At 42.2% G+C, this 27,574-nt stretch overlaps 1 protein-coding gene across 2 annotated transcripts in view; it reads left to right on the top strand.

Annotated features, from left to right (window-relative positions):
• The window catches only part of LOC106053346 (uncharacterized), a 61,781-nt gene extending 37,692 nt beyond the window's left edge, over positions 1 to 24,089 (top strand). For both annotated transcript variants that reach the window (XM_056020226.1, XM_056020227.1), the window contains exons 15-19: positions 2,609 to 2,908; positions 3,189 to 3,342; positions 10,731 to 10,879; positions 11,457 to 11,591; positions 23,638 to 24,089. In XM_056020226.1, coding sequence (XP_055876201.1) covers positions 2,609 to 2,908; positions 3,189 to 3,342; positions 10,731 to 10,879; positions 11,457 to 11,591; positions 23,638 to 23,799 — 900 coding nt within the window. In that variant the 3' untranslated portion in view covers positions 23,800 to 24,089. The remainder of the gene's footprint in view (positions 1 to 2,608; positions 2,909 to 3,188; positions 3,343 to 10,730; positions 10,880 to 11,456; positions 11,592 to 23,637) is intronic.
• The last annotated feature ends 3,485 nt before the right edge of the window (positions 24,090 to 27,574 follow it).

Raw genomic sequence — 27,574 nt, 5'->3', positions numbered from 1 at the left:
TAGTGAAATGTTTCATACTATTACCGCTGTCCTTCACTTGTCGAGTTCGAGTACCTCCCTCTGTCCTTCACTTGTCGAGTTCAAGCACCTCACGCTTTCCTTCCCTTGTCGAGTTCAAGCACCTCCCACTTTCCTTCCCTTGTCGAGTTCTAGCACCTCCCACTGTCCTGCCCTTGTCGATTTCAAGCACCTCCCACTTTCCTTCCCTTGTCGAGTTCAAGCACCTCCCACTGTCCTTCCCTTGTCGAGTTCAAGCACCTCCCACTGTCCTTCCCTTGTCGAGTTCGAGCACCTCCCACTGTCCTTCCCTTGTCGAGTTCAAGCACCTCGCACTGTCCTTCCCTTGTCGAGTTCAAGCACCTCCCACTTTCCTTCCCTTGTCGATTTCAAGCACCTCCCACTTTCCTTCCCTTGTCGAGTTCAAGCACCTCCCACTGTCCTTCCCTTGTCGAGTTCAAGCACCTCCCACTGTCCTTCCCTTGTCGAGTTCGAGCACCTCCCACTGTCCTTCCCTTGTCGAGTTCAAGCACCTCCCACTGTCCTTCACTTGTCGAGCTCGAGCACCTCCCACTGTCCTTCCCTTGTCGAGTTCAAGCACCTCCCACTGTCCTTCACTTGTCGAGTTCAAGCACCTCCCACTGCCCTTTCCTTGTCGAGTTCGAGCTCCTCCCACTGTCCTTCCCATTTCGCTCCAGCATGAAGTTTGGGCTAGAACCTACTAATTGTTTTTACCTCTGAATGAACGTGTGCACCATGGACGTGACGTCATAGATTGAGATGAACTGAACACATTTGGTTTGATGTAAAACTCTTTAGGTCAACCTTTTATTTCTGTTTGGTGCTCTCACACTTGCAGACGTCAGTTTACATTCTGATCTTTTCTTAACCTTTGCCTGATACAAGACATGAATACTTCTAGATCAGTGGTGCCCAACCTAATTCGACCTGCGGACCATTTTAATTTCCAACACTCGTTTGGCGGGCCACATGACCGAAAAGTTACAAAATTAAATGAAATTGTTCTGAAACTATTTTACCAAAACCCCTTGGATTTAGTACTACATTCATGTCATATTTGACGATTATATTTTTGTACGCATCAGGAAATAGCTTCATTTCTCTACTTAAAATGTTAGCAACAGTGTAGGCAACTTTAAAACCGACTCATTTTCTTGTTTCTTTTTGGTGAATATTCCGATCGATTCTCCAATCTCTAGTTGTAGTTAATCAATATTTTATTCGTGGTTCAAACCAAGTGTGCCCCATATTTATTTGTAATGCCAATATATACATTATTGTTTTTTTTTAAACAGCCACACTTTCTTTATACAACAAAAATGTTGGCTTATTATCAGGTTCCATAAAAAAAGTAAAGATTTGCCAACTTCTCCTGGTAGATTTTGCATTCAGAGTGTCTGTACATAAACACACAAACGTTAAAGGTCATGGTATCAATCGATCAAAGAAATATGAGTACCTTAAAGAAGGTAAAGATACAGTTTTCAACCTTTTTTTTTTTTTTTTGGAGAGGGGATTTTCTCCACTTGGTGCCGACGTTTCGGCGAGCCCTATGGAACAACGTCGCGGGCCGGATCTGGCCAGCGGGCCGTATTTTGGGCATCACTGTTCTAGATTGAATGACTAAAGAAAAACAAAGACATCAAACAGGTAAAGAAATAATCTCTCGTTGAAGACTGGCGTTTTAAGTTTCGAGATTTGTATGATGGAGTTCGCCCAACTCTAGTTTGGGATAAGTAAAGGTGGTCGGTGGCTGGCTACGTCCTCGTTAACAGTCGACCATTAAAACTGCTGATGTTGAAGCAAAGTCTCAAAGGGAGGATCTACTTTGTGTTTACTACTCAGTAGTATAGCGTGCTTGACAGTCGAGTAACTTTATTGCCCTTACCAGTTCCGACACAAACATTATTTTAATAGTATAATTATTGCTTTATAACGCCATACATGCCAGGACTAATTGCTTGAAGGCCTCAATGTTGAAATTAACGCAAATTATTGATTTAGTTCATCAATACGCATGCGCATTTGCTTGAGATATTATCGTGTCAAAATATTTAAAATACGATATTTTTCCAATAGCATTTTTTTTAATCGATTTTTTTAAAACCATTCATTGCTTTAAAGCTCAAATTAGACTTTGGAAAGAATGGTCTTTATTATTTGAGAAAAGTTTAGACAGAAAAGTTATATTGCTCAAAGGGCAGTTATTCTTAGCGTTCCTTCTCTGGAGATGAAAGGGAATGGTGGGTATAAGTCCAATGCAAACTGTCTACAAACGAATAGAAAAGACAGATGCAGAATCGGTTTAAGGATTTCCGTTTTGAAAGACCAATGACTACACTAGACATTTCCTCTGGTGCTTACAAACTGAGACTAAGATATACAATTTAAAAAATATATTGCATTCAATGAATTAATGCAAGTGCCATTGTAGGACCTAGAATGTTTGTAAACTTTAATTAAAAAGAAATCAACACTATTTTAAAACCAAAGGCATAGTACTTAGGTGTGAATTGATTAACATCTAGATTTAGATTCAGTTCGATAATCAAGTTATGCCCTAAACATGTCATTTTTATTTTGTTAACAGAAAAACAATTTATCAAAGTTACCTCAAAAACATGCAAACGTCTCAGAAAGTGATAAAATAAGAACTTCAGGGCTTGAGAGAGTTACTTTTCCAGACATTGAGGTAACTAATAAAGTCGTGAAGTACCAGAAGACAGAAAGTAATGATGATAGGTACATTGATACTGGCACGGATTGTTTAGAGACAAATAAACAAGAAACTCAAAATGTAGATAACAATGAACTGGTGGAGAACACATTGACTGATAATGAACAAGAAAACAAGAAAATGAAAAAGATTGGCATAATGAAAAGTTTAAAGGTAAATTTACATTTCATTAATTTTACTTTATATTGTTAATATTATGTTATAAAATTGTTTATAGAGTGTCATTTTTATGTTAGGCTAATTTTCTACCTGATAACAATTGTTTCAACAAACGAGTCTAAATGTTGTTTTTTTTTTTTTTTAGTTCAACGAATAAGTTGAGTCCTATTATTTAATTTAATTTTTAATTTTTGCTTTATTTTGAGACTTTGGTGGGGCTAAGAAAATATAAGATCTTATTACATGTATATATTTGTAATTTATTCTCTGGCAGGGAGCCTATCTAGCACCAAGCAGGGACAGCAGGCCTGAAGCTAAAGAAGAAGAGACCTTTACCAGTGATGAGGCGTTGCCAGACATCATCAGTGATGAAAAAGAGCCAGAAAAAGAGCTAACTTTAAGCCAGAAATTAGCCAACCTTCAAATGAGTAAATGAATGTTGTATACAATAGCTCAACTTCTTGTGACTTTCTCTGTTGACGTTCATTCTTTCTTCATTCCTCTCATTTACCTTGGATAGAATTTCTCGCGATGCAGGCCTGTACATTGTTTACAAAGCTAATTTCAACTCTCTTTCTAAGATAAAAAGTTTGTACACGTTATTTGTTATTTCTACCGCACGCAATCTCGTATTAAGTTCAAATTTATCACAATTATTCCTTTTACCTGACAAAACAAGAATCAATACAAAAAAACAATTAATTAATAAACTATTGGTAATTGATTATTTTGTTTTGTATTGAACAAGGTAAAGAAATTGTGCTTGGCAGATGTGGTGGTATAAGTTGAATTAGTTCCCCTTATACTTTGTATAGAGAATAAGGTCATCTCATAATACAAAAATAGGTAACTATAACACCTTCTTTTTTCATAAGCACTTCGATGGTACAGTGGTTTAAACATGGACGCTCGCAAGGGGGGGGGGTGCAAGGGGGTGTGCACTTGCACCCCCCTGGATTCTGAGTAACCGAATTCTAGTCATTTTTTCGCACCACCAAATCATGCAGTGCTTCCACTGTAGATTAGCCTAGGCGTATGGAATGGATGGCCAACCATGTACGTGCCTGCCTCTGAATCCTGAGTAGTCACATTCTAGCCAATTTTTTAAAAAATATTTTATAAGGAAATACATCTTCCAGATGTTTTTTTTTTATTACATAGATGTAGATTTAGTCAGAATCCATGGGGGTGCACGTGCACCACCATGTACCCCCCCCCCCTGCGGGTCCCCAAGCATTATTGATTCAAGAGTTTAATAAATTAATGTTCAGGAAAAGTTTGCGCATCATCTACTAAGTGTAAATGTAAAGGCCTATCATTGCACTATTATAAAGTGTAGTAACTTAACATGTGGTGTTTCCACTGAAGTACAGTTGTAAAGCTATGCTATTATTGTAACTAGAATAGGCAAATCTGTAGCTCATGTCCGACCATGTACGATTCATTATAGGATTGCATTTATTTGCACTTGAAAGGGTGTCACTTATTCTATAGCATGTTAGTCGCGATGATTTGTTTTCATTTGCACATACCTATAGTTATTATGAATGCCACAAGATCGACTTTCACAAGACATTCTGTATGGTGATTTAACAGAAGGCAGGAGATCCGCAGGTCGTCCACTGCTAATGTATACTGATGTATGCAAACGCGACATAAAGCTAAACAAAATTGACACTAACAGCTGGGAAAAAAGTGGCACTGGATAGATCCACATGAAGAGCGAGCATTAAAGAAAAGTCCTGGATTGTAGATGCTATACACATAAGTAGTAGAAAGAATGGTGAAAGTACAAAGGATTGACATCTTTAGTCACACAAGTAGATGCAAAGGGGAAAATATTTAGCTAAGGTCTAGATTTTTTATTTTTTTTGTCAATTATCTTTCAATGTGATAAATGTTATATTTTCTTTGAACAAAAGTAAAGTCTTGCGGAGTTGAGGTCAGTGTCAGCACTCGATAAAATTGATTTAACAGGTCCACAGAAGAGATACAAGAAACATGCTTTGGATCAACGGAGCAATGGAAGCAGCAAGAAACAAAAAAATACAAACTGCAGCATCATGAATTAATTACATTTGCTGGGAATTTTAGGCACTGAGCAGTGAGCAGAGTGTTCGGTTTGTTGATTGCGATTGTATTCGACTTCATTGGTTTAGTTCCTGTGGTTAGAGAGACGCACTGCATGTGTCTAACTTCATTGTACAGTCTAGACATGGACAAACTACTCTGCCAAGGCTGCCCCGTGATGGCTAACATTCTTTTCAGTAACTGTCCCTAGCGATAGTGTTGGTGCTAATTAACCTCTTTTGTGTGAAACAATGAAGTAAAAAATGCGAATCCATACGAGCTTTAGGTCTCAACTTTGAGATCTTTGACTGTTTGGCTGATCTTAAAATAATGGCTACAAGTGAAACCTTACAAACTGCACATGTGTAGTAAATGCCTCCTCCTCTTGTATTTATGATTTATCTTTTCATTGTCGTCTATTATCCATCTGTTCTTGAACCAGTTTTCTTTGTGTTGCAGTCTTTCCAACTTAGCATAGTAACTGCTCAACAGCACATCAGCAGTCATATTAATGGCATAATCAAAACCAATTTGACCATCCTCAGGAACATGTTAGAGATGTCATCTTGAGGAAGGAAAGACTGCTGGCAGAAAAACTTGTTGCTGCTGCCGAGAATTCGCAGTAGACAGGCACACTGAGGAAAAAAAAACACTTCTTTGGATTTTGGGAGTAATTACAGAACACGGCTTTACATTACATATCTTGTTACTTAAGTTTCTTCATTATGTCTCACTTTTCGAGCAATAATAATGGTCAGCTCAACTTGTTTTGTCTTCATCCTAAAACGATGCAAAAGCTGCAATGCAAAGAAGATTATTAGAACTGCAAGATAAACGTTCATCGCCAGCTTGTCCGTCGCGGACAAAAAGCAATTCGTTAGTAAAGTTATTGACAGTTTCGGCAGCCACAGTCAACGTTTGCAGTTTTTGTTTGATCGAACGTAGGGAAGCACTGGCCTCACAAAAAAAGTTAACAATGTTGTACAGTAAATACTTAGTTCACGTGTTTAGTTTCTTTTTTTTTTATTTCATGAAAAAGAAGTATTTACTGTGCGTTTAATATCGATTACATAGGCGGGTGCCCATGAGTGGTTAGTATATTGGTCTGAGGGGCCTAAGTCATCGAGTTCGAATTCAAGTCGTGCAACACGTGTATTTAAAAAGCTATAACGGTAATGTTCACCCAAATCCTTCTTTCACCTTCCCCTTTTGCAACTGGTCCAGACAAGTGATAGGATCATAGCGCATTGAGACAAGTGATAGGATCATAGCGCATTGAGACAAGTGATAGGATCATAGCGCATTGAGACAAGTGATAGGATCATAGCGCATTGAGACAAGTGATAGGATCATAGCGCATTGAGACAAGTGATAGGATCATAGCGCATTGAGACAAGTGATAGGATCATAGCGCATTGAGACAAGTGATAGGATCATAGCGCATTGAGACAAGTGATAGGATCATAGCGCATTGAGACAAGTGATAGGATCATAGCGCATTGAGACAAGTGATAGGATCATAGCGCATTGAGACAAGTGATAGGATCATAGCGCATTGAGACAAGTGATAGGATCATAGCGCATTGAGACAAGTGATAGGATCATAGCGCATTGAGACAAGTGATAGGATCATAGCGCATTGAGACAAGTGATAGGATCATAGCGTAGTGAGACAAGTGATAGGATCATAGCGCATTGAGACAAGTGATAGGATCATAGCGCATTGAGACAAGTGATAGGATCATAGCGTAGTGAGACAAGTGATAGGATCATAGCGCATTGAGACAAGTGATAGGATCATAGCGCATTGAGACAAGTGATAGGATCATAGCGCATTGAGACAAGTGATAGGATCATAGCGCACTGAGACAAGTGATAGGATCATAGCGCATTGAGACAAGTGATAGGATCATAGCGCATTGAGACAAGTGATAGGATCATAGCGCATTGAGACAAGTGATAGGATCATAGCGCATTGAGACAAGTGATAGGATCATAGCGCATTGAGACAAGTGATAGGATCATAGCGCATTGAGACAAGTGATAGGATCATAGCGCATTGAGACAAGTGATAGGATCATAGCGCATTGAGACAAGTGATAGGATCATAGCGCATTGAGACATGTGATAGGATCATAGCGCATTGAGACAAGTGATAGGATCATAGCGCATTGAGACAAGTGATAGGATCATAGCGCATTGAGACAAGTGATAGGATCATAGCGCATTGAGACAAGTGATAGGATCATAGCGCATTGAGACAAGTGATAGGATCATAGCGCATTGAGACAAGTAATAGGATCATAGCGCATTGAGACAAGTGATAGGATCATAGCGCATTGAGACAAGTGATAGGATCATAGCGTAGTGAGACAAGTGATAGGATCATAGCGCATTGAGACAAGTGATAGGATCATAGCGCATTGAGACAAGTGATAGGATCATAGCGTAGTGAGACAAGTGATAGGATCATAGCGCATTGAGACAAGTGATAGGATCATAGCGCATTGAGACAAGTGATAGGATCATAGCGCATTGAGACAAGTGATAGGATCATAGCGCATTGAGACAAGTGATAGGATCATAGCGCATTGAGACAAGTGATAGGATCATAGCGCATTGAGACAAGTGATAGGATCATAGCGCATTGAGACAAGTGATAGGATCATAGCGCATTGAGACAAGTGATAGGATCATAGCGCATTGAGACAAGTGATAGGATCATAGCGCAGTGAGACAAGTGATAGGATCATAGCGTAGTGAGACAAGTGATAGGATCATAGCGCATTGAGACAAGTGATAGGATCATAGCGCATTGAGACAAGTGATAGGATCATAGCGCATTGAGACAAGTGATAGGATCATAGCGCATTGAGACAAGTGATAGGATCATAGCGCATTGAGACAAGTGATAGGATCATAGCGCATTGAGACAAGTGATAGGATCATAGCGCATTGAGACAAGTGATAGGATCATAGCGCATTGAGACAAGTGATAGGATCATAGCGCATTGAGACAAGTGATAGGATCATAGCGCATTGAGACAAGTGATAGGATCATAGCGCATTGAGACAAGTGATAGGATCATAGCGCATTGAGACAAGTGATAGGATCATAGCGCATTGAGACAAGTGATAGGATCATAGCGCATTGAGACAAGTGATAGGATCATAGCGCATTGAGACAAGTGATAGGATCATAGCGCATTGAGACAAGTGATAGGATCATAGCGCATTGAGACAAGTGATAGGATCATAGCGCATTGAGACAAGTGATAGGATCATAGCGCATTGAGACAAGTGATAGGATCATAGCGCATTGAGACAAGTGATAGGATCATAGCGCATTGAGACAAGTGATAGGATCATAGCGCATTGAGACAAGTGATAGGATCATAGCGCATTGAGACAAGTGATAGGATCATAGCGCATTGAGACAAGTGATAGGATCATAGCGCATTGAGACAAGTGATAGGATCATAGCGCATTGAGACAAGTGATAGGATCATAGCGCATTGAGACAAGTGATAGGATCATAGCGCATTGAGACAAGTGATAGGATCATAGCGCATTGAGACAAGTGATAGGATCATAGCGTAGTGAGACAAGTGATAGGATCATAGCGCATTGAGACAAGTGATAGGATCATAGCGCATTGAGACAAGTGATAGGATCATAGCGTAGTGAGACAAGTGATAGGATCATAGCGCATTGAGACAAGTGATAGGATCATAGCGCATTGAGACAAGTGATAGGATCATAGCGCATTGAGACAAGTGATAGGATCATAGCGCATTGAGACAAGTGATAGGATCAGAGCGCATTGAGACAAGTGATAGGATCATAGCGCATTGAGACAAGTGATAGGATCATAGCGCATTGAGACAAGTGATAGGATCATAGCGCATTGAGACAAGTGATAGGATCATAGCGCATTGAGACAAGTGATAGGATCATAGCGTAGTGAGACAAGTGATAGGATCATAGCGCATTGAGACAAGTGATAGGATCATAGCGTAGTGAGACAAGTGATAGGATCATAGCGCATTGAGACAAGTGATAGGATCATAGCGCATTGAGACAAGTGATAGGATCATAGCGCATTGAGACAAGTGATAGGATCATAGCGCATTGAGACAAGTGATAGGATCATAGCGCATTGAGACAAGTGATAGGATCATAGCGCATTGAGACAAGTGATAGGATCATAGCGCATTGAGACAAGTGATAGGATCATAGCGCATTGAGACAAGTGATAGGATCATAGCGCATTGAGACAAGTGATAGGATCATAGCGTAGTGAGACAAGTGATAGGATCATAGCGCATTGAGACAAGTGATAGGATCATAGCGCATTGAGACAAGTGATAGGATCATAGCGCATTGAGACAAGTGATAGGATCATAGCGCATTGAGACAAGTGATAGGATCATAGCGCATTGAGACAAGTGATAGGATCATAGCGCATTGAGACAAGTGATAGGATCATAGCGCATTGAGACAAGTGATAGGATCATAGCGCATTGAGACAAGTGATAGGATCATAGCGCATTGAGACAAGTGATAGGATCATAGCGCATTGAGACAAGTGATAGGATCATAGCGCATTGAGACAAGTGATAGGATCATAGCGCATTGAGACAAGTGATAGGATCATAGCGCATTGAGACAAGTGATAGGATCATAGCGCATTGAGACAAGTGATAGGATCATAGCGCATTGAGACAAGTGATAGGATCATAGCGCATTGAGACAAGTGATAGGATCATAGCGTAGTGAGACAAGTGATAGGATCATAGCGCATTGAGCCAAGTGATAGGATCATAGCGCATTGAGACAAGTGATAGGATCATAGCGTAGTGAGACAAGTGATAGGATCATAGCGCATTGAGACAAGTGATAGGATCATAGCGCATTGAGACAAGTGATAGGATCATAGCGCGTTGAGACAAGTGATAGGATCATAGCGCATTGAGACAAGTGATAGGATCATAGCGCATTGAGACAAGTGATAGGATCATAGCGCATTGAGACAAGTGATAGGATCATAGCGTAGTGAGACAAGTGATAGGATCATAGCGCATTGAGACAAGTGATAGGATCATAGCGCATTGAGACAAGTGATAGGATCATAGCGCATTGAGACAAGTGATAGGATCATAGCGCATTGAGAAAGTTAAAAGCATGAAATTGCACTAAATAAAAAAAAAATTGGTAAAAATATTTCTAATCTCACAGATTTATTTTTGTTTGTCTAGAACTGTTACAAATTTAATTACATTGACTGATTTAAACTAAATGATACAAGTACACTTAATTTAAGCCTTGTTTTCATATTCTTCTTGTTTTATGTGTCTTCCCATCGCTTTCTTCTGTCTCTTCTTCTTTTTCTGGTACTGTTCCCTGAAGGAAGGTCTTTGCGAGCCCTGATGACATTGCGATATGGCCATAGAATTTAAGTTTTCGTTTTTTGACAGTAGTTAGCATCTCATCGTGGGGTCTTATTGCTGTATTAATCCTGTTTCTAATCTCTTCATTTGTGATGCGCATTTTGTATGTGATACCTAGGATCTTCCTTGAGCCTTTCAGTTCCCTTGCTAGAAATAACTACAAAATACTTTATGTTTTAGTCACCTAGTAGAGTAGATAGGATGCTATATTGTACACAGGATACTCTTCACTTTTGTATGGTCATTATTTTATACTGTGTTTTCTGAATGGTTTGATGTTGTTGTTTTGTGTCTAGGGTACCAGCTGGCTGCAATTGGACGGGAAGGCCGAAGAACGATAGCTGAAGAATTAGACCAAAAAGGCCGACGGGATTACAAAGTCACTGAAGCTGACCTTGACCCAATGTTCATACAATTGCAAGTTTTAGAACGGGGACAATACTTCGTAAGAATTTAATTTTCTGTGTGTGTGTGTTTTAGTCCCTCTGAATGTAAGTGCTAACACTCGTTTCGTTATTATGTTTTTTAAATCTAGTCTATACACTTTATACACGACTATACACAACTATACACTACTATACTTGTTTTAAACAGAAAGCTCTAACCCTAAAACTTATAAGCCAATATAAATATCTTCAAATTTGAATAAAAATAAATTAGTGAGCAGCAAGGTCTGGTATTGCACGTGAAATGTGTGATTCAAATATGTGAATAAAACTAAACAATTTGACACCGTCCCAGACTTGCCGAGTTCTAGATTTGATTGGTTTGTGAAGCTCTTGAAATGTATGGAACCATATGCATTAGGTACCCAAGAGAGAAGGGAGCTCTGACAAACGCTTTTGGAAGACGTGACTTGAGCCTCTCAAGAATTTATACATTTTGAGTTTAAAAGGAGAACTTAAAAGTTTAGTAACTTAACATTTAGCTTTTAAAAAATGATCGCTGGATGCCTTGATTGAAGGCATGTAATTCAATGTTCATTAATAAACTAATTACATTCACGATTTTGTTTTGTCCAGGGAGTTGTCCAGCTGGTCTTTCAAGATGAACCAAGTCTCTCTGTGGTCAGCAACGGTGCAGAGTGCCTGGTCATATCCAAAAAACTTTTCAGAACCTGGGCGTCTGAAAAATGCTGGAGACATTTGAGGCAGACGGTGAGTTACATCTGTGGTAGACTGTGAGTTACATCTGTGGTAAACTGTGAGGTACATCTGTGGTAAACTGTGAGTTACATCTGTGGTAGACTGTGAGTTACATCTGTGGTAGACTGTGAGTTACATCTGTGGTAGACTGTGAGTTACATCTGTGGTAGACTGTGAGTTACATCTGTGGTAGACTGTGAGGTACATCTGTGGTAGACTGTGAGTTACATCTGTGATAGACTGTGAGTTACATCTGTGGTAGACTGTGAGTTACATCTGTGGTAGACTGTGAGTTACATCTGTGGTAGACTGTGAGTTACATCTGTGGTAGACTGTGAGTTACATCTGTGGTAGAATGTGAGTCACATCTGTGGTAGACTGTGAGGTACATCTGTGGTAGACTGTGTGTTACATCAATGGTAGACTGTGAGTTACATCTATGGTAGACTGTGAGTTACATCTGTGGTAGACTGTGAGTTACATCTGTGGTAGACTGTGAGTTACATCTGTGGTAGTGTTATGAAATGATAACGACTAGAATACCAATAACATGGCTTTATTCGACAAAATTAGACTACAGTAAACAGTGAATGAAACCAGCACGTCTAGCATACCACTGATGCAGTCTATACACACACACACACTGGACATGAAACACACACAATGGCCATGACCTTCAGACACGCTGGACGCACGCAGAAAATCAACTCAGTTACACTACAATCACCCCGCCTAAAGGTTATAGGAACATAAACATGTAAATAATAGTGAAGGACAGCGATATAAGAGGCCTTAGTATCCCTACAGAATACTTACAGAGTTACTCTATTGAAAAGCATTGTATAACTATAAACAAACGCGTTATACACTATAAATTATCAGTCCCTAAGTGTCATATTATGCATACAAATAGGCCTATTAAGACCAGTTGTCTTGAATAATAATGTAATAAGTAATACAATATAAAAGTCTAACTAGAAAAGCTATACACTATAAAATGATCAGTTCAAAGTGTGCCATATTAAGCCTACAGATACTCAGTTAGAACTTCTGATATGGAAAAATAATTAAATAAATGTTAGACCTTATAATTAGGTCTGCTTGTTCTTGGTCTTAGGTTATATCTACCAGGACCAATACTGCCGTCGCTTGGAGTTGGTGACATCGGCGGCTCTCTAACAGGAGACTCAGCTCCTGTATTTACTTCTTCTTGATGTCCATTTTCCCCTTGTTGTACATGTGTGTTAGGAGCAGCCATTGGTTCTATAGTCACATGGTCAGTAGGCACCTGCATCTGTGTTATAGGGTTTGTCTCCGGCTCAAAGTCTACATGTTCCATATTTAGATACACCTCTGATTGTCCCTCTCTTGGAGCTGGGGCCAAATGTCGCAATGACACTGTTTCTTCTCTTCCATCAGGAAGTCTTACAATGGCATACTGTGGGTTGCATGTAATTAAGTCCACAGCTATTGTACCATCGTCATATTTTGATGCACGGACTCCCTTTTTTAACAACACTTTTCCTGGTTGAGCTAACCATGTCGGGAGTGATTTGCCGAAGGTGGACCTGCGATAGAACTTGAATATTCTCTCGTGAGGTGTCTCATTTGTAGCGGTACACAGCAGAGAACGAAGAGAGTGCAGGGCTTGGTTTAACGCCTGCTCCCATTTGGAAACCGGGAGTCCTTGAGTTTTTAAGGCCAGAGTTATAGCTTTCCATAATGACCCGTTTAGCCTTTCTACTTGAGAATTCCCTCTGGGATTATAAGGGGTCGTCCTGCTTGTGGCCACCCCTCTCTCGTGTAAAAATTCCTGCACCTCTCTTGACATGAATGAGGTACCTCTATCAGAGTGTACATAGTCAGGCATTCCGAATAGTCCAAATAAATTCTCTAGACATCTGATTACTGTTGAAGCCGACATATCAGAACAGGCGTATGCAAACGGGAATCTTGAAAATCCGTCAACTATAGTTAGCAGGTATGTGTTCCGAGATGTAGAAGGGAGCGGTCCTTTGAAGTCCATACTTAGTCTCTGGAAAGGCTGCATCGCCTTAATTAGAGTTCCATTAGAATTACTGAACTATCTGGGTTTCACTTCGGCACAGATTCTGCATTGGTTGACAACCAGCCTAACATCTTCACAAGAGAAAGGTAAGTTTTTCGCTCGCACTAAATGCAATAGTCTTGTTACTCCCGGATGACACAGAGAGTCATGGAGCAGTTTCAATTCATTTCGACTCATAGCTGACACACACCCGTTTCTAGAAAACGTATCAGCCGCTACATTGTGTTTGCCTGGTCTATACAAGACATCGTAGTGGAAACAGCTCAGTTCCAGTCTCCACCTTTGAATTTTCTCATTCTTTATTTTCCCTTTGCTCTGTTTGTCATACATGAAGGCCACAGAGCGTTGATCCGTGACAAGGGTAAAGCGATTTCCTACTAAGTAGTGGTGCCATTTCCTTAAAGATTCTACAATGGCATAAGCTTCTTTTTCTATAGCTGAGTGCCGCCTTTCACTTTTAGAGAGTGTTCTTGAGAAGAACGCCACGGGGCGGCCATCCTGGTTGAGGGTGGCAGCTATTGCAACATCCGAAGCATCTGTTTCAACCGTCAGAGGTCGAGTATAGTCGATGGTGAAGATGGCAGCTTTCTCCAGCTCCTGCTTTAATTCGTTAAGGGCTGTCTTTACTGTTTCTGAAAGAGGGAACGACGTGTTATTTGCCAAAACATTTATTTTGTTAGAAACATTTGGGATCCACTGTGAGTAGTACGCCAACATGCCCACGATCCGTTTTTGTGAGCGTATATCATGAGGGGGAGGAAGGTTTCTTAAAGCCTGGAATCTTTCAGGGTCTGGCTTGAGAAGGCCTTTAGAAATTTCGTATCCCAATAGGCAAACTTTGTCTATCGTACTTTTGTCTTCATTAAATGTGATCCCATACTTTCTAGAAGCATCTAGAAATCTTTGCATATTCTCATCGTGCGACTCTTGATCATGACCACATACCGTTACATTGTCCACGTATGCACAGGTGTCCTGCAACTTTTCATTCTCAATAATTTGGTTTATTGTTCTCTGAAAGCATGCAACTCCGTTGGTAACACCGAAAGGGATGCGAAAGAACTGGTAGAGTTTGCCACATGCCTCAAATGCAGTAAACGGCCTTTCCTCAGTCTTGATTGGCATTTGATGGTAGGCACTTTTGAGGTCTAGAGTACTAAAAACGGAATAGTTGGATATCCGTTCTACCAGTTCATCGACTCGGGGCATTGGGTATGCATCCAGTAAGGTGAAGCGATTTATTGTTTGACTGTAATCAATGACCATCCTTCTTTTATGTCTCTCGTTTGTTGTCACAAGCACCTGTGTTCTCCAGGGAGACTTTGAAGGTTCAATGATTTTGTCCGAGAGGAGTTTTCTAACTTCGGACTCAATAAATTTGTTATCACCTATTGAGTGCTTTCGGGACTTAGTAGCCACTGGTCTGCAGTCAGAAGTTAGATTTCTGAATAGGCTCGGTGTTTCGACTCGTGCTGCTTTAAGACCACAGATGTGTAGAGGATTGCGTTTTCCTCCGTACCGTATGGTCAATTCCTTATGAAGACTTATAAAGTCTACACCAAGGATTACATCCGAGCACAATTCAGCAAGTAGATCGTCCCGAGACATGACGTTAAACTGCGCTCCTCTTTCCTTAGCACTTTTGGAGCTCAAAAGTGCCCTACTTCTTTTCTATCATTGTGTCTGCCTCCTCTTTTCCTAAGTCTGCCTTCATTGATCATCACACTGTCTCATTAACTTTAAATTCTCACTACGTCCTAGACCAGTCCGTTTGCCGTGGACTGCGACGGGTAAGGGGGGATAAAGAGATCCTGGTGTTTGAGTGGTGGCTATCTGAGGATAAACCACAACAACACAATACTTTGGCTCCAAGTTCCCCTAGACCTGAGACCCAGATGGCCCGCTCTGGGTCAACCGGCTGGTCATGCCGAGCTACCAGCATAGGTCGTCGACCTATGCTGGGGGGGCGGTGGCTGGAGGGTCAATCAGGGAGCTGCTGTATCGGACACATGTCCGATGTAGCAGCTGACTGAGTATAGCACCTGTGTAGCCCTGGCGGGCTCATTCTGGACATCCGAATGGCCCGTCCCCTTGTTGGACTCGATGGCGGGTGGGGAGCACAGGTGCCGAATTAACCAAAATATATATGGACAAAAAAACACACACAAAACTACTTGCCCCAGACCTATGTCTGGGCAAGAAACGACGAATTGACGATAAAAAAGAGGAGGTCCCAAAAAGCTGTGCCACCTGGCCATCATTTCTGGTGGTTAGATGCACAGAGGAGGGAAAAAGCCTGACCAAGTTGAGCCCTTTTATTATCTATAAGGGACTCAAGTCAGTAGTGGGAGAGCCCAAGAGTGTGTCTAAGCTACACAAAACAATGGAACTCCTTGTAGAAGTAGACAGCAAGACACACTCTGATGGGCTTTTAAGATGCAGAAGACTCTGTGATCTCCAAGTGGAAGTCATGCCACACAAGAGTCTGAACACCAGCAGAGGTGTAATCAGCTCTAGGGACCTACTGGAATGTTCCGAGAAGGAAATAGTGGAGGGCATTGAAGGAGTCACCCATGCCCGGCGCATTACCAGGCGCAGGGAGGGTGAGGAGGTCAAAACCGCCACTATTATCCTCACATTCGGAACTAGGACACAGCCAGAGTATGTGAAGGCAGGATACCTACGAGTTCCAGTGAGGCCCTACATACCTAACCCCATGAGGTGCTTCAAGTGCCAGGGTTATGGACACGGCGCGGCAGTCTGTAAGAGGAACACTGTGTGTGCCAGATGTGCTGGAGAGGGTCATGAGGACAAGGGCTGCACAGCCCAGTTCAAATGCCCAAACTGTCAAGCTGGCCACTCAGCCTACTCCAAGGACTGCCCTGTGTGGAAACAGGAGGTTGCCGTGCAGGAGTACAAGGCAAGAAACGGATGTACCTTTAGCCAGGCGAAATCGGCTGTACTGGCCCTACCCAAGGGCCAATTCGGCTTGACAAAGACCTACGCCCAGGCTGTTGCTAAGAAAGGAAGATCCATAGCCACACAGACGGACACATTGACCCCACCACCCCCTCCTCCTCCCCCAACTCAGAAGAAAACACCGCCAAAGAACACACCTCTGAAGAAACAAGAAAGCCCTGTTGTCATGCTAAAGAACAGGTTCTCTGTGCTCGCTGATGAGAGCATGGAGACTGAGCAGCATGTCAAAACCAATACTCCGGGAGAACCCGGAGACATCATGTCTGACACAGGTTCTCCTCAGAGAACCCATCCAGACACCCCAACCTCTACTGAGTTAGAGGTTGACCAACTCCCTAAGGGGAGAAATCAAAGCGGAGAGGATGCCCGAGGTGAGAGAGGAGGAAATAACCTCCTCTCTAACCAGAGGGATCTCCCCTCTCCAGAGAGAAAGACTTCCCCCAAAAGGGGGTTGTCCTCCTCTCCATCCAAACCCAAGAATAAAAATACCAAGGTCACTGGAATAAAGGGAAACCCCTCCGGGGGCCTCCCAAGACCAAATAGCTCCAAGTAGGTCATCTAGAATAAGCCATGGATTCCAGAATTGTACAGTGGAATTGTAGAGGCCTCAAGGCCAATTACGAGGAAATGCAGCTACTGATGGACTCTGAGGCTCCTGTAGCTGTCTGCTTACAGGAAACATTTCTAAAAGATTGCATCAGCTTCCGAAGCTACCGTGCTTACACCAAGAATGTTGAGGATGCAGAGAGAGCATCAGGTGGAGTCTGTATCCTTGTGAAGGATAGCATCCCCCATGAGAGGGTAGAACTACAGACCACACTACAGGCCGTAGCAGCTAGGATAACCCTTCACAAGGTTATCACTTGCTGCAGCCTGTATCTACCACCAGGCGCTCCATTAAACCGAACAGACATGGAGGACCTATTGAAACAACTCCCCCGGCCTTATTTAATCCTTGGGGATTTCAATGCCCGTAACACCATGTGGGGATCCAACAATACCGACACAAGAGGTCGTATGCTGGAGGATATCTTCCTCCAACATGATTTATGCATACTTAATGATGCATCACCGACCTACTTGCACCCAGGAACTGGATCATTCACATGCATTGACCTCACCGTATGCGTCCCCGGACTTCTGGACGATTTTAAATGGTCAGTTAGCAATGATCTACGGGGAAGTGATCACTTCCCAATCATCATTACTAACAATCTCCCTTCATTGGGACGACCTCAGCGGTGGAAACTGAATAAGGCCGATTGGGAACAATTCCAAAAAAGATGCTCTGAGGATATCACAGAAAATATCCTCCATGAACAGAACCCAGCTGATACCTTTGCTAGCAAGCTACTAAGTATAGCCAGGAAAGTTGTACCCCTAACCTCTGCAAATCCAAAACGGCCTAGCAAACCATGGTTTGATACAGCTTGCAAAAGTGCTATTGGTGATAGGAAAAAACGACTGGCTGCATTTATAAAGAATCCTTCCCAGGAAAACCTAAAGCTATTCAGGATAGCTAGAGCAAAGGCTAGACAAACCATACGGTCAGCCAAAAGGAATTCCTGGAGAAGTTTTGTCGGCAGTCTGGATGCCAAAACTTCTGCTAGAGCGGTTTGGAAGGCAGTAAGGCGAATCAAAGGGAAAGAATCAAATGCAATAGGGCATTTGAAAAACCAAGGACGAACTGTCACGTCCCCCAGAGAAATAGCTGACTGCCTTGCATCCTCAATAGCAGAAAAATCATCCACTGCACACTACACGCCAGAGTTCCAAAAAGTCAAAACCAGGGAGGAAAGACACCCCATTGATTTCAGGTCAGAGAACAATGAAGACTACAACAAACCGTTCTCGCTTGAGGAACTGAGGGAATCGCTGGACAAGTCACATGACACAGCGCCTGGAGAAGACGAAATCCATTACCAGTTCCTCAAGCACCTTCCCGAACCCTCATTGGCAGTCCTACTAGGGGTCTATAACTGTGTGTGGCAAACAGGCGCTTTCCCAAACAGCTGGAGGAAAGCCACAGTTATACCGATACCTAAACCGGGAAGAGACGGCTCTGACCCAGCTAACTATCGACCAATAGCACTAACAAGCTGCATCTGCAAAACCATGGAAAGAATGATTAACAGTAGGCTGGTCTGGTACCTGGAAAGGAATAAAGTGATCTCAAACTACCAGTGCGGATTCCGGCAGGGGCGGACAACTGACCACCTGGTAAGGCTGGAAGCTTATATTAGAAATGCATTACTCAGAAGAGAACATCTAGTAGCTGTATTCTTCGATATAGAAAAGGCCTATGACACAACCTGGAAACATGGCATTCTACGTGACCTGGCGCTTATGGGGCTTAAGGGACACCTCCCCCGTTTTGTGGAGGAATTCCTGAAAGATCGAAAATTTCAGGTCCGAGTGGGCAACTCCGCTTCTGACACTCATGACCAGGAAATGGGTGTACCCCAGGGCAGCATTCTGTCAGTCACCCTGTTCAACATTAAAATAAATAGCATCATAAATGCGCTGTCCCCTGGCATAGAGTGCTCTTTGTATGTTGATGACTTTGTCATTCTTACTTATGGGAAAAACATGAACACCTTAGAAAGGAAATTACAGTTATGTTTAAACAAAATTCAGGGTTGGGCAAACTATAATGGTTTCAAATTCTCTGACTCCAAAACAGTTAGTATGCATTTTTGTAATCTAAGGGGGCTCCACCCAGACCCTGAACTATTTATACACAAAAAGAAGATCCCTGTCGTGAAAACTACAAAATTTTTAGGCCTCACCTTAGATTCCAAATTTAATTTTCTCCCCCACATTAAGGAACTTAAGAAGAAATGCCAAAAGTCATTAAACATACTAAGAGTACTCAGCCATACGGACTGGGGAGCTGACAGAGATACCTTGCTGCTGCTCTATCGGAGTCTAATTCGATCCAAGCTAGACTACGGATCCATAATATATGGAGCAGCAAGGAAGTCGTACCTAAAAATACTGGAACCAATACAAAATGCTGCCCTGCGTCTCTGTCTCGGCGCGTTTCGTACATCACCTATCCCAAGTCTCCATGTGGAGGCTGGAGAACTCCCCATGGATATAAGAATGAAAAAGCTTGCAATGCAGTATATAGTCAAGCTAAAATCCAACCCCACGAACCCTGCTTTTGACCCCATATTTAACCCCACAGAGGTAGAATTATACAATCGAAGGCCTAACGTCATACAGCCGTTGGGCCTTCGAATGAGAGAACCCATCCAAAATTTAACCCCACCCATTGACCAAATCTCTAAAATAGAAACCCCTCAGAATCCTCCTTGGCTAATGAATAAACCTAAATTAAATTTATCCCTCCTTAATTTCAAAAAAGAAAATACAGACCCAAGCATACTACAAGTCCACTTTAGGGAACTGCAGGAGAGCTACGGAGATTGTGGCACCATCTACACAGACGGATCCAAAATGGAGGGAAAGGTCGCGTGTGCCTGCTCCTTTCGGAACAAAACAATCTCCCGTAGACTCCCCGATGGCTGCTCCATCTTTACGGCCGAATTGCACGCAATATTGCTTGCACTTATGGCCGTAAAAGCATCAGAAAGGAGTAAATTTATAATCTGCTCCGACTCCAAATCTGCATTGCAAGCTTTGGGGCGGATGAAGACTGACATCCCATTGGTACATAAGAGCCTGAAGCTGTTGGACCTAATAACAGCCGACCGTAGGGATGTCACCTTCATCTGGGTCCCCTCCCATGTTGGCATTGAGGGAAACGAAGCCGCAGACAGAGAAGCAAAGAGAGCCCTAAATCATGCGGTGTCAGGAACCCAAGTTCCCTACTCGGACCTGAGACAAAGTATTGCCTCTGCCACCTATCGAGAGTGGCAGAACCGATGGGAGGCTGAGACTCACAGTAAACTCAGGCAGATTGTGGCGGATGTCAGGTGGCGGCCCACATCTAAGGGTCTGACAAGGCGTGGTAGCACAACCATGTCCAGACTTAGGATTGGCCACACCTACATCACGCACTCTTTTGTACTGAAGAGAGAGGAGCCCCCACTTTGCGAGTACTGTGACTCTCGCCTCACCGTGGAACATATCCTCGTTGATTGCCACAGATACCAGGATGTCAGGGCGAAATATTTTAGAGCCACTAATCTAAAAACACTATTTAATAATGTCGACCCTGGGAAGGTACTGGGCTTTATTCTGGAAGTGGGGCTATCTACGAAGATCTGATTTCTGAATTTGTGAACATGCACTATTTACATTAGATTTTTACCAAATATTTAAATTTTTACTACCTTTACTATTTTAACTGTGAATAGACCTTGATTTTAATTATATGACTGTATAGAATCTGGCCCTTGTTGTTTAGAGAGAGAGTGGTCCTTGAGGGACTACAGGCACGACATGGCCTAAATTGTGCCGATGTGCCTCAAATCAACAAATCAAATCAAATCAGCAAGTAGAGAAAGTTTGACCTTTTTGTAGTGTTCTCCCTTGTACTGGACATCGGCAAATGTATGTCCTAATGTCTTTTCAGAAAGATGTGTAGTGGCCATGAATATTCTGTTTGTAGACGGACGTACTGGCCATTTATTTCTTTTGACGATGGCTTCTGATATGTAACTTTCACAGCTGCCAGTGTCTATGAGAGCTTGCAACAGCAACCCGTTGACGTTCACTTGTGCCGTAGACTGTGTAAGCCCAGAGAAATGCGTTGATGACAAGGTACATGGAGTTATCACACTGGTCAGTGATATTTTGCTGTCAGCTTTGTTGGCTGTTGTTTTACTTGATTTACAAACAGTTTGGAAGTGTCCCTTTTTACCGCACTGATGACATAATGCATTTCGAGCAGGGCATTCAGTCCTAGAGTGTCTCCTCCTACCACAAAAGTAGCATAGCGACTTAATGGCATTTAATTCCTGGTCTTCGTTAGAAATGTATGTTTCTAGATGGGAGCTAGTTGGCGTTTTCACTGCCCCACAGGAGATTTCGTTCATTGAATTGTAAGCCTGAGCATGCGTTGTGGCTGTTTCTAACACTCTAGCTTCGTCAAAAGCGCTTTGTAGAGTAAGAGATGTCTTTTCCAGTAACCGCTGTCTAATAGTGTTGGATGCCAGACCAGTTATGAAGGCGTCTCTAATGCAAATGTCTCTGTGCTGTTCAGCAGTTACTTCTTTAAAGTCACAGTCCCGGGCCAGGCTTCGCAACTTTAGCATAAAGGACTCTACCGTTTGGCCCGGCTGCTGTTTACATGTAGCAACCAAATGTCTAGCAAAAATGTCATTCTTTACCTTAATATAAGTAGTCTTGAGTGTCTCTATGGCCATCGAATAGGACGATACATCACTGATGAGCATATAAACCGTAGCAGATACGTGATTCTTCAACAGCTTTAGTTTAAAGTCTTCGTTTATATCCTTGATGGACGAAAGAAAATTCTGAAATGTGTCATACCAGTGAGTCCATTTTTCTGAGGCCAGAGGAGCATTAGGATCAATGTCCAACTCTTTCGGTCTGAGTAATTTATCCATTGTAAATTAAGGAATCCAACACTAATCCAGATACATAATTTTGTCGAATAAATTGTAATGAAATGATAACCACTAGAATACCAATAACATGGCTTTATTCGACAAAATTAGACTACAGTAAACAGTGAATGAAACCAGCACGTCTAGCATACCACTGATGCAGTCTATACACACACACACACTGGACATGAAACACACACAATGGCCATGACCTTCAGACACGCTGGACGCACGCAGAAAATCAACTCAGTTACACTACAGGTAGACTGTGAGTTACATCTGTGGTAGACTGTGAGTTACATCTGTGGTAGACTGTGAGTTACATCTATGGTAGACTGTGAGTTACATCTGTGGTAGACTGTGAGTTACATCTATGGTAGACTGTGAGTTACATCTGTGGTAGACTGTGAGTTACATCTATGGTAGACTGTGAGTTACATTTGAGGTAGACTGTGAGTTACATCTATGGTAGACTGTGAGTTACATCTGAGGTAGACTGTGAGTTACATCTGAGGTAGACTGTGAGTTACATCTGTGGTAGACTGTGAGTTACATCTGTGGTAGACTGTGAGTTACATCTATGGTAGACTATGAGTTACATTTGAGGTAGACGGTAATTCTTAAAAAACTGAAACTATTTATCTTTACACTGTTGTCCGTGTGTTTTCTTGCCTAAATATTACAATTCTTGATACCTATATATTTATACGTATTAAAATTGGAAAAGAAATATGTATAGTATTAATAATGAACATGGCGACTAAGTTTTCAAGCTTCATTATCAAGAAGTGCAGACTTAAACACACAGCGATGATCTCCGGAAATAAGTTTATACATGTGTATGACAATTTACAATAGCTTATGAGCGCAATTAGTTTTGGTTTTAGTCAAACATTAAAAAGCTATGTTCCCCTCTCAGAGCTTGCTATCTACAGGGGAGATGATGTAAAGATAGTCTGTTTCGGTGGCCTACGATTAACGAGGGTGATATGTGGCCAGGACAACGACCAACCGCCTTTACTTTTCCCCAACTAATGTCAGGTACCCATTAGAGCTGGGTAAACTCAGAGGCGCCCAAAAGATTAATTAAAAATCCCAGTCTTTGCATGGATTTGAACCAGGGAACCTTCGATTTGGAAGCCAAGCGCCTTACCACTCAGCCACCGCGCCTCTAGTCAGACATTAGCTTGCTAAATATTGAATAGTTCCTACTTTTCATTGATCGTGATTGAAACTCAACTCTTCTCTGCCCACAAAACACAAGCTCTTCCAAATACCTAGATTTCACCAGTTTTCTACTAAATATGTCACTACTTGTATGAGGTAGTATCTAAACGTAATTTTTTAAAGAATCCACAGTTGGTAATTTTTTGGTTGTTTCAAAAAAAATTGTTTCATGTAGATAGACAAGCAAATAGCGCTGAACTGTACTACTCATTAAAATATTAAGCATTTTATTGTATTGTCTCAGGAATGTCCATATCCAACTGATGAGGAGCTAAAGAGAAAGCTTGTGGACGTCCTCCAGTGGCAGAGGACCAGCTCCTCCATCTATAATGAAATACAAGCCGGGGTGCTCCTTAAAAAATCTAGGCAGAAGCATCTCCTCCCTGACTACCTTGGACAGAAATGATTTAGAACGAAAATTGCCGCTTGGTTTTTCTTCACTTTCATGCCATCAGCCGGCTAAACAATACATCACGCCGGCAACACTTTCGTCCAGCATTGATCTACTTTGTAAAGATAGAAGTTGGATTGTAAAGTTCTCTTCCATTTCAGAACATTGTCACCAGATTGAAGTAAATGGATGATGCAAAATTATGTCTGTCTTTTTTTTTTTTTATGACGATGGTGTTGTGACTTTACATAATGATCTAGTTCTAGTTTCTTTTCTGAAGAAATTAAATTCTTTATAGTACGCTCTGAGGCTTTTACTTTGTACATTACAATTCCCAAACTATCTCTGCAGTTACTGTATTATTGTGACGATACCAAACTTGCATCCAAAAATTCATTTGAGTTTTCCCAGCAAATCGTGAGAAACTTTTATTTTTAACTTTACCAATTACCTTGTCCACCCCTAACGAAATTCCTCTATGATTTATCTCCCCTCGTCAAGACAAAGGTACTGGCTCTGATGGGACAAAACTGGGCTAAGTTTTAATTATTGACCGCTGGAAGGGTGACCAACGACACATTATATGCTGCACCAACACTACACACAGCGGCTTAATAACTATTCACTTCTCCCCCCCCCCCCCCACCGCCGTAGGATACGTGCCGCCCTAGGAATAGTATTGGACACAGACATATTCGTTGAAGTCCCTACTCTCACGGAAGGCAACGAATATAGACCATAAATCTGACCTGACGCCTGACATCTCCGGTATCTAGATACAGGTCGCTTCATTTATGATGGAAGATGTATGGAGTGCTCTGCCCAGCGTTTTAAGATTTCTTCCTTATCTGTCAATAGGATTGTCCCATCAGCATTTAATAGAGGGGATGAGCCTGACTTTGTGGGTCCATAGATTTCGTTTATGGCATGGTAGAAGTTCTTCATATCGTGCTTGTCAGCAAATTCCTGTATTGTTTCCACTTTCTTGATAAGCCAGGTATCTTGCATTTGGCGTAACTGTTTTTGCACATTTTTGCGGATATTAGTGAATGCATCTTTAGTGGACTGGGAGTTTGGGTTGTTCAGATACAATTTGTGGAGCTTGTGCTTTTCGTCTAATAGTTTTCTGATCTCAGTACTGTTTTCATCAAACCAGTCCTGATGCTTTCTCTCCATAGGACCGAGTATGTTTAATGCTGTGCTATAGATAGCTTCTTTGAAGCATTCCCAGCTTTTATCTACATTTGATTCAGTTAGAAGGATGGACTTGAGGCAGTTCTCTATCGCATCTGCAAGCGACTTTTCAGATTTGTCATCTGCTAAGCTGGCCGTGTTTAGTTTTTTTAGGGGTTTAGATTTTTGTGGACGTCTCTTTGGATGAATACGAATGTTTAGTTTTGTGATGATGAGGTGGTGGTCTGTTCCACATTCTGCACCACAGCAAGATTTGGTGACACGAATGTCCTGACGGTCAGATTGTCTGGTGATGACGTAATATATGAGGTGCCAGTGTCTTGAGCGGGGATGCATCCAGGAAGTTCGCTTTCTCATTGGAAGACTGAATATTGTGTTCGATATGAGCAGCTTGTGTTCAGCCCAGGTCTGGAGTAGTAATACAGGCTACAGCAAGTACCAATAAATGAAAAAATGGATGACCCCCCTACGCTAAAGGAAACCGATCTTTCCATTCAACAGCTCGTAAGCGGAAAAGCCCCAGGAGCTGACTCAATTCCCGCAGAGGTCTACAAAAAAGGTGGATTAGCCCTGATTGAAAAACTTCATAAGCTCTTCTTAATTATGTGGGGAAAAGAGTCAATACCACAAGACTTTAAAGATGCCACAATTGTTCATTTATACAAGCGAAAAGGAAACCGCCAGAGGAATATCTCTTCTCTCTATTGCTGGGAAAATCCTTGCACACATCCTACTAAATCGGCTCATGCAACACATAGAATATGGTCTACTACCAGAAAGTCAGTGCGGCTTCAGAAAAGAGTGTGGAACCATTGACATGATCTTTGCAGCAAGGCAGCTCCAGGAAAAATGCCAAGAACAAAATGCTGACCTGTTCTCAATATATGTCGACTTAACAAAGGCATTCGACACTGTTAGCAGAGGAGGACTCTGGAAGATCATGTCAAAGTATGGCTGTCCACAAAAATTCATAACCATGGTGAGACTATTTCATGATGGCATGAAGGCTCGTGTCCAAGAAAGTGGAGAACCATCAGAGCCCTTCGAAGTATCAAACGGGGTAAAACAAGGCTGTGTCCTAGCACCTACACTGTTCAGTATCATGTTCTCCGCTATGCTGACAGATGCATTCACAAATAGAGAAAACAACGGGATAAATATATCATACAGATTTGATGGTGGCCTATTCAACCCGAGGTGGCTTAAAGCAAAATCAAAAACAAAGGCAGCAGTAATCAGAGACTTGCTATTTGCTGACGACTGTGCCCTAAATGCCTGCTCTGAAAACGATCGCAGAGCATCGTCAGTGACTTCTTAAGAGCATGCTCAGACTTTGGCCTTACCATCAATACGAACAAGACTGAAGTCTTATATCTACCTGCTCCTGGAAAAGCCTACTCGGATCCAAGCACCACTATAAATGGACAGGATATAAACGCAGTGGGCAAATTCACTTATCTTGGCAGCACACTCTCCAGAAATGGAAAAATCGATAGTGAAATCGACCTGCGTATCGCCAAGGCCAGTGCATCCTATGGCAGACTGTCTACAAATGTCTGGAACAGACGTGGTATCACCACAAACACAAATCTAGGGGTCTATAGAGCCGTCATCCTCCCTACATTGCTCTATGCCTCAGAAACATGGACAGTGTACAGTAAATATGCAAAGAAACTAAACCACTTCCACATGACATGAAAAATACTAAATGTCAAATGGCAAGACAAAATACCAGATACAGTAGTCCTTCGAAGAGCTGGTCTGCAAAGCATCCACACAATCCTGATGCAGTCCCAGCTGCGATGGGCAGGTCACGTCTACAGAATGGAAGACCACCGCATCCCTAAACGACTCTTGTATGGCCAACTAAGCGAAGGAAAGCGCTCGCAAGGTGGTCAAAGAAAGCGCTTCAGGGACACCCTCAAAGCTACTCTGAAGGCGTTCAGCATAGACCCAGGCACCTGGGAGACAGAGGCACATGACAGAGCATCATGGCGTCGCGCTGTGAAAACTGGCGCTCAGGTTGCTGAGGAAAAAAGAACAACGCTGGCAGAAGAAAAACGCCAGAAAAGAAAAGCAAGACAAACGACACTAGCTCCAGCTGGAATAACCTGCCCAGTGTGCGGCCGAACATTCCGGGCTCACATAGGTCTCACCAGCCACATGAGGAGGCATAAAACCCCAGTGCAAAGCCCTCAGCCCCCTGGATGACAAAGTGGTCATCATCGAACCACGATGGACGAACTATATATATATATAAAGATACAGGTGAGAAATCACCTAGCTATCTTCCCCACCCGTTCAACAAAAAGTTCCATCTATATATAAAGAGAGACCAAAGCGTTTAGAGATAAGGCCCGCTAGAATGCATACAGTCTCTTCTGTTGGGGAGTTTATTTTGTGAGGTCTCATTAGGGACAAACGGCCTGGTTGCTGTAACTGCTTGCTGTAACTGCTTGCTGTAACTTGTTCCCACATCTGCCAGATCTCCACGTAAAGCTGTAACTGGAGCCGACCACACCAGATACCCCCCATTACGTACCTGTCAGCAAAAAGGCGTTGCCTGCTGTCCTTGGCCATAGAATATTGCCCAGTG

This window comes from Biomphalaria glabrata, chromosome 2 (genome assembly GCF_947242115.1).
Source record: "Biomphalaria glabrata chromosome 2, xgBioGlab47.1, whole genome shotgun sequence".
NCBI classification, from domain to species: Eukaryota; Metazoa; Mollusca; class Gastropoda; family Planorbidae; genus Biomphalaria; species Biomphalaria glabrata.
Note: the sequence above shows the minus strand (reverse complement) of the source record. Positions and strands in the feature narration are given on the sequence as shown.